Source organism: Sinocyclocheilus anshuiensis, unplaced genomic scaffold, assembly GCF_001515605.1.
Source record: "Sinocyclocheilus anshuiensis isolate Anshui unplaced genomic scaffold, SAMN03320099.WGS_v1.1 scaffold708, whole genome shotgun sequence".
Lineage (NCBI taxonomy): Eukaryota > Metazoa > Chordata > Actinopteri > Cypriniformes > Cyprinidae > Sinocyclocheilus > Sinocyclocheilus anshuiensis.
In genome coordinates this window covers 1,436,507-1,444,297 of record NW_015555881.1, presented here as the reverse complement: position 1 = coordinate 1,444,297, position 7,791 = coordinate 1,436,507, and the positions used below count along the sequence as shown (strand labels likewise).

General features: G+C 34.4%; 1 protein-coding gene across 1 annotated transcript in view; it reads left to right on the top strand.

Annotated features, from left to right (window-relative positions):
- Positions 1 to 3,877: 3,877 nt before the first annotated feature.
- The window catches only part of LOC107675744 (volume-regulated anion channel subunit LRRC8A), an 11,254-nt gene continuing 7,340 nt past the window's right edge, over positions 3,878 to 7,791 (top strand). The window contains exons 1-3 of the mRNA XM_016470159.1: positions 3,878 to 3,961; positions 4,605 to 4,727; positions 5,808 to 6,293. Of these exons, the coding sequence (XP_016325645.1) occupies positions 4,713 to 4,727; positions 5,808 to 6,293 (501 nt within the window). The 5' untranslated portion in view covers positions 3,878 to 3,961; positions 4,605 to 4,712. The remainder of the gene's footprint in view (positions 3,962 to 4,604; positions 4,728 to 5,807; positions 6,294 to 7,791) is intronic.

Here is a 7,791-nt window from a genome sequence, read left to right as displayed (position 1 = left end):
ACTAAAATTTAAATTTAAAATATAAAAAGTAATTCAAAATATGAAGAAATTATATACAAGTGTATAAATAACACTGAAATAACACTGTTACTAAAAGCCCAAGTCAAAAGCGTCCACTTTCAAGTGTCTGTGATATTCTAGCCTCTAGAAATGACTTGAGTTTATGAGAAGTTTTTGCTCTTTTAGTAAAATAACTGCACACTTCTAACCAGATTTTAATTGGCTCATAACCCCTTAAAGGGGCCCCACATAGGCACAGGGGCTGTTTCGGATACAAATGGGTATATATATATCAGTTAATACAGCCAAATGACTTTATCTGAACTAGTTTACCTAAATTAGCAAAACAACATCTTTTAAAGCATCTACTTTTTGGCCGTGCCGTATACTCCAGCTGAGGATGTTTGGAAACAGAGGTGCTCTACTAACTTGGGAGTCATTTCAGCTCAACGTGGAATTTTTACAAGGTCTCTCAATAAACAATTGCAGGGGCCTTTTCTGCATTTTCACTCCAGCTCCTAAATCCCAAATGGAAAATTCCCAGCCTTTCTGAGTCTAAGTATAGATGTTAGCTGGAGCGGTTCTCGAGTCACTGATTCCAGACTACGGTCTACACTGACGGTTGTTAGGTTTCTGTGGTCGTCTAAATGCCGGAATGATTGATTGAGGGTAGGAAATGATGAATTATCTGTCTGGACGCCTCATATCTCTTTCTTTCTTCATCTTTTCACTTGTGTTGTGTCCCTTCTCTCTCTGTCACCTCCCATTTTTATTGGTCTCCTAATGCTTGTGTCCGCTACTCATTCCTCTCTTGTATAGAATTTCCATGATTTAAAGGAATATTTTAACTCAACAAGGCAGTTACAGCTTACATTTTGGTCTGTTCCTCACACAGAGCTTTTTCAGAGGACTTCTTTCATGGTGCTTTGACATTTTGGAAAATGATTTATTTTTAGCTTTCATTCTGTTAATGCACAATCGTCCAAAAAGGTTGCATAGTCATATAGTCATGGGTTTGTTTCTTAATTCACATGCGTATACACTGGAATTGTGTATTTTATTTTAAAGAAATGGATACCTTTATTCAGCATGAATGCATTAAATTGATCAAAAGTTACAGTAAAGACATTTATAATGTTCAAAAAAATCTAATAAATGTTCTTTTGAGCATTTCTATTCATCAAAAAAATCCTTAAAAAAAAATATCACAGCTGCCACGAAAAATAATAAGCAGCACAACTGTTTTCAACATTGATAATAATCAGAAATGTTTCTTGAGCAGCAAATCAGCATATTAGAATGATTTCTGAAGGATCATGTGACACTGAAAACTGGAGTAATGATGCTGAAAATTCAGCTTTGATCACAGGAATAAATTACATTTTAAAATATATTCAAATAGAAATCAGTTACTTTAAATAGTAATAATATTTCATATTTTTTACAATATTTATCAAATAAATGCAGCCTTGGTGAGCAGAAGAGACCTCTTTCAAAAACATTAAAAAAAACTTTTGAAAACAGGAAGGAATTGGGCAATATTAGCTGAAAATGCATTTACATGTGGCAGACACTTATTCAACTTACATATTTCCTTTTAAATCATTACATACATTCTCTTAACAAAATCAAACCCCATAAACTTGGTGCTGTTAGCGCCATGCTCTGCTTTTTTAAGAAATAATGTTCAAAACATGAACAGATCCATCAGAAATAGTATTTCATCACATCCTGTTTTCAGCAAACTATGATTTGGGACGCACTTTTTGTTTGGCTTATAGCAGACACGGCAGCTGTTGTTAATTCTGAGCTCCGATCTGGCAACCCTAATGATGTTGTGCCTCCAAAAAATCAGTCCCCAGACAGAAACCTCTGGGCATAAACGGCCTTTATAAAGTCAAGAGCTCTGCTGGATTTACCCACATAACCCTTTGTGTATACATGCATCATACCTTGAAAATGCCTGCTAAAATTAGGCACAGCTTTGATTTTGTGGGATGTGTGTGTGATTTAATGGAGTATTCTTGTCCTCTGTAACTGTACTCCCACAAACACGCACAGCTGAGGATGTTTTGCCGACTCATTCCAGCCACTTCCTGTGTCCATCATCTGAGCTCTGACTCAAGGCTACTGTAAGAGAAAGACAGGAGACTCCATAAAGTGAAGTGAAAGGGGCGGCAGACAGAACAGAACAGGGTTAAAGGTCATTAGACGGCATGTATTTTTTCACACAGTTTAGGAAGATTTCAGCAGATGTTTTAACATGAAATCAAAGTCTGTTTCTTCTGTTTACTGTTTTAACATTGCTGGTCTTTCTGAGAACAATTTAACAGTGAATGTTAATCCAAGGGGAAAAAAATTTTTGTCTTTCAGGATAGAAAGTTTGTCACACTCACAATGCAAAAATGGTTTCATTGTCTTTCTGCTAAATATTTTGATTTAGTTTTATTATTTATTTTATTGTATTTTATTCACAGGTAGAAATTACCTTTTGAACAAGAAATGACCCTGTTTGCTTGTTTGTAAAAATAACCTTTTGCAAAAGGTTGAGAATGATATAAAAGTCTAGGAAATAAAATTATTATATTAATAATTCATATATTTATTTATTTATTTATTCCTTTTAAGGTAGAAATTACCTTTTGCAAAATGTTTGATAATGATATGAAAGGCTTAGAAATTAATTATTTTATTATTTATTTATATTATATTATATTATTAATCATTTATATAATTTATCATTTATTAATTTATTATTATTTATTAATTGCAAAAGATTGAGAATGATATGAAAGGCTTAAAAATACCTAGATTTCTATTTATTTATTTATGTATTTATTTATTTTATTTTAGAAATTACCTTGAGAATCATACTAACACTTAGAATTAAATGACCATATGCAAAATATATATATTTTATTTATTTACTTAAACTTTATTTTTAGGTAGAAATTAAATTACCTTTCGCAAAAGATTGAGAATCATATGAAGGCTTAGAAATTACATCATGCAAAATTTTTATGTTATTTTATTTTTGGTAGACCTTTTACAAAATGTTGAGAATGATGTGAAATGACATAGAAATGACCCTGCTTATGCAAAATGTTTTGGTTTTTTAATTAATTTATTTTTCTAGATAGAAATTACCATTTGTAAAAGGTTGAGAATGATATGAAAGGCTTGGAAATTACCTTATGCTAAAAATTTATTTTTATTTTATTTTATTTTTTTAGGTAGAAATGACGTGGACATTTGTGGCCCTGGAGCACAAAAGCAGTCTTAAGTCGCTGGGGTATATTTGTAGCAATAGCAAAAAATACATTGTATGGGTCAAAATTATTGAATTTTCTTTTATGCCAAAAATCATTAGGATATTAAGTAAAGATCATGTTCCATAAAGATATTTTGTAAATGTCCTACCGTAAATATATCAAAACTTAATTTTTGATTAGTAATATGCATTGCTAAAAACTTAATTTGGACAACTTTAAAGGCGATTTTCTCAATATTTCGATTTTTTTGCACCCTCAGATTCCAGATTTTCAAATAGTTGTATCTCAGCCAAATATTGTCCTATTATAACAAACCATACATCAATGGAAAGCTTATTCATTATATAAGCTTTCAGCTGATGTATAAATCTCAATAAAAAAAAAAAATTGACCCTTATGACTGGTTTTGTGGTCCAGGGTCACATTTGATGAATTATTATTTTATTGTCACTACTGGTTTGTCATTTTTCACTCACGTTCTTTGTTTCTCAGGTAAACTGTCATGATTCCCATCACTGAGTTGCGATACTTTGCTGATACACAGCCAGCGTATCGGATCCTGAAACCATGGTGGGACGTGTTCACAGACTACATCTCCATCCCGCATCGAGCAGGGCATCGTGGACCGTTCGGAGACGGGCGTCTTGGAAAAGAAGGAAGGAGAGCAGGCCAAAGCGCTGTTTGAGAAGGTGTGTGCGTATGATTTATTTAAGAGCTGGTCTCAAGTCACAAGCGGGACGTCTAGCGAACAGCACTGTGTTCTAAAATCCTAATGAGATGCCTCTGTGCTGAGCGTTTCAAGGCATCATAGGCACACTATTTTTAAGTTTATTCCTCCAAAATACCTTCTTTTGGCTAAATTCAAAGGCAGCATTAGTGTAGAGTGCAATCACAGATTTGCATTGTGATTAAATATGCTTAAATATGAATGTATATACAATTTGTGAATATATACGTCATATACTAATAAATCAAATATACCTATTTTTTCAGCATCAGAAAGGGCTTTATTGCCAAGTGTGTTTACACACACAAGGAATTTGTCTTGGTGACAGGAGCTTCCAGTGCAAAGAAAAAGTACAGACATGCATATAATCAAATGAAATATAACACTAATAATAAAGAGAATAGACAATCAATAAAATAATAATAACTATGTGCAATTGACTGTTTCATCCAATACTGAAATATTGATAAATATTGTTTCATAAATATTTAAATATTAATATATATTTAATAAACATATTTATAATGTAGGTAGTCCGCTAGGTTTTGGAACGGAGCCCAAATATTCTGAATATATGGTCTCATCTCATCCTTCTCTCTTTTCAGGTGAAGAAGTTCCGTATCCACGTGGAGGAGGGCGACATCGTTCACCGTCTTTACATCCGTCAAATCATCATCAAAGTCATCCAGTTCCTCATCATCATCTGCTACACCATGTACTATGTCCACCACATCAAGTTCAGCGTGCCGTGCTAGTTATTTTAGCCAGTGCTGAAAAGTACTGCTAAACATCCTTATGTAAATATCAATATATATTTAATAAATATATTTATAATTTATACTTTTATACTCCATATCCTAATATATAAAATGTAATTATTTCAGGCAATGCCAAAAATATTATTACATACTGTATATATTAATATATATTTAATACAAATATCCCCTGCGCCCATCCTCTGGCCACGCTCTTTAAGATCCTGGCCTGCTTCTACATCAGCCTGGTGGTGGTTTACGGCCTCATCTGCATGTACACGCTGTACTGGATCATCAGCCGCTCGCTAAAGCGCTACTCCTTCGAGTCCATCCGTGAGGAGAGCAGCTACAGCGACATCCCCGACGTCAAGAACGACTTTGCCTTCATGCTGCACATGATCGATCAGTACGACCCGCTGTACTCAAAGCGCTTCGCCGTCTTCCTGTCGGAGGTCAGCGAGAACAAACTGCGACAGCTGAACCTGAATAACGAATGGACTCTGGAGAAACTCAGACAGAGGATAACCAAAAACAATATATTTAATTTATACATTTACACTTTCTTCATATACTAATAAATAAAATATAGTAATTTCTTGCAATGCTGAAAAGTATAGCTAAATATTATCAAATAAATAAATATTTATATATTAATGTATATTTATTAAATATATTTAGATATTTGTGCTTACTTCATATACTAATAAATAAAGTATAGTTATAGATAAGTATTGATAAATATAAATACATTTTTTACTTTTTTTATTTTATTTGTGTCACATTGTTAACATCATTTATGCAGTTCCATTTCAGTTAGGGTGCCTTTGAAGGACGCCGTCTATGTAGATAGTGGACTGCGAAGTAGTTCACTAGATTTTGGAACAGAGCCCAAGTATTCTGAATATATCGTCTCATCTTTCTCTTTTGCAGGTGAAGAAGTTCCGTATCCACGTGGAGGAGGGCGACATCGTTCACCGTCTTTACATCCGTCAAATCATCATCAAAGTCATCCAGTTCCTCATCATCATCTGCTACACCATGTACTATGTCCACCACATCAAGTTCAGCGTGCCGTGCACCGTGGACATCGAGCGGCTGACCGGTTATCGCACGTACCACTGCGCCCATCCTCTGGCCACGCTCTTTAAGATCCTGGCCTGCTTCTACATCAGCCTGGTGGTGGTTTACGGCCTCATCTGCATGTACACGCTGTACTGGATCATCAGCCGCTCGCTAAAGCGCTACTCCTTCGAGTCCATCCGTGAGGAGAGCAGCTACAGCGACATCCCCGACGTCAAGAACGACTTTGCCTTCATGCTGCACATGATCGATCAGTACGACCCGCTGTACTCAAAGCGCTTCGCCGTCTTCCTGTCGGAGGTCAGCGAGAACAAACTGCGACAGCTGAACCTGAATAACGAATGGACTCTGGAGAAACTCAGACAGAGGATAACCAAAAACTCGCAGGAGAAGCTGGAGCTGCACCTCTTCATGCTGAGCGGGATCCCAGACACAGTGTTCGACCTGGTCGAGCTGGAGGTGTGTGGGTTTTGCGTGCTTGAAAGTTTGTAGATATAAAACTCCTACCAATTGCATATTTACAGTTCAAGTCACACGTTTCAGGTCATGCTTATAGGCCTGCTGAAAGAAGCCTGTTCCCTACTAAACTTCCACATGAGCAGGGCTGCACAGTTAATCAAAATACCAAATCATGATATGGCTTAGTGGAATTATAAAATCTCAAAGGTTGCATTCTTCTGCTGAACACAAACAAAGATATTTTGAAGATTATTGGCAAATAAACAGTTTTGGTTCCATTGACTTCCATTGTATGGACAAAAAATACAATGTGAGTCAGCGGGAACCGACACTATTTGATTACCAACATTCTTCAAAATACCTTCTTTCATGTTTCACAGAAGAAAGAAACTCATAACCCTGCGGCTTTCCGCCAAAACAAAAGCTTGATTGTTTAATGGTGGAAAATGAAGAAATTAAGACTGCCATAAATAGTAGTATTGTAATTTAACCTATTTACTGTAATCTAAAGTAATTATATTATTTTTCTTATTATTATTTCACAGTGAAATATTACAACAATAATTTCTTATTTTGTTTAATATTTGTATTTAGTAATAATAATTATAATAATAATATATGATTATTATTTAAAATTATTACATTTATTTAAATTATTAATATTATTATTATTTTATAGTCGTTATTGATATAAGCACAAAATGTTGACCAAATTGTGCAGCTCTACAATCTGGAGCATTAAATCACAATTTTAAACAAAAGAAAGTTCAGTTCAGTTGCAAAATCATGCAGCCTTACACACGAGTCTGAAAACGCTTCCCCTTAAGTAACCGCTTGCAGGCGTTAGGAGGCCTCTGAAAGATCATGTTTTATTTTTCACAGCTGCTTAGAAGGAAGTTAGAGCTGTTTCCTCACGCATAGCTTGCTTTTTTTTCTTTCAGATTTTTAATTCTTAAAGGCGAAGTGACATTTCTGTGCCACTAACGTAACCAAACAGAATCGCAAAAATAATTATGTTTCTGGAATAATTTCCTCTATGCAATTGGTCAAAAAAGAAAATTCTATAATTAAAATTAATATGATATAATACAATTATATTGTTATGTAATATTATAATTCAAATTCAGAACTTCTTTATTGGCATGACTGTAGGGCTGTCAAAATGGCTGAAAAACTACATTCGAATTTTGTACTTAAATATTATCAAAATTCGAATTATATTCTAATTTAAAATGCATAATTTCAGTTAGGGTGAAGAAAAGCTTTTGGCTTCTCTCCTGAGGCCACAAGAGAGCGCATCGAGCAAAATATTACTAATGCACGTTTATTCAAAGCATACGATAAAATGACTATCTGTGAAAAAAAAGTGCATAATGTTTATAAACCAATTAAAATTAAGTTGCTTAAACAACTATAAACAAAACAGCATCATGTATGTATGCATCGTTTAATACAAAGGGCCGAAAGCCAATCACACAGAGTACATTTTTCATTTAAA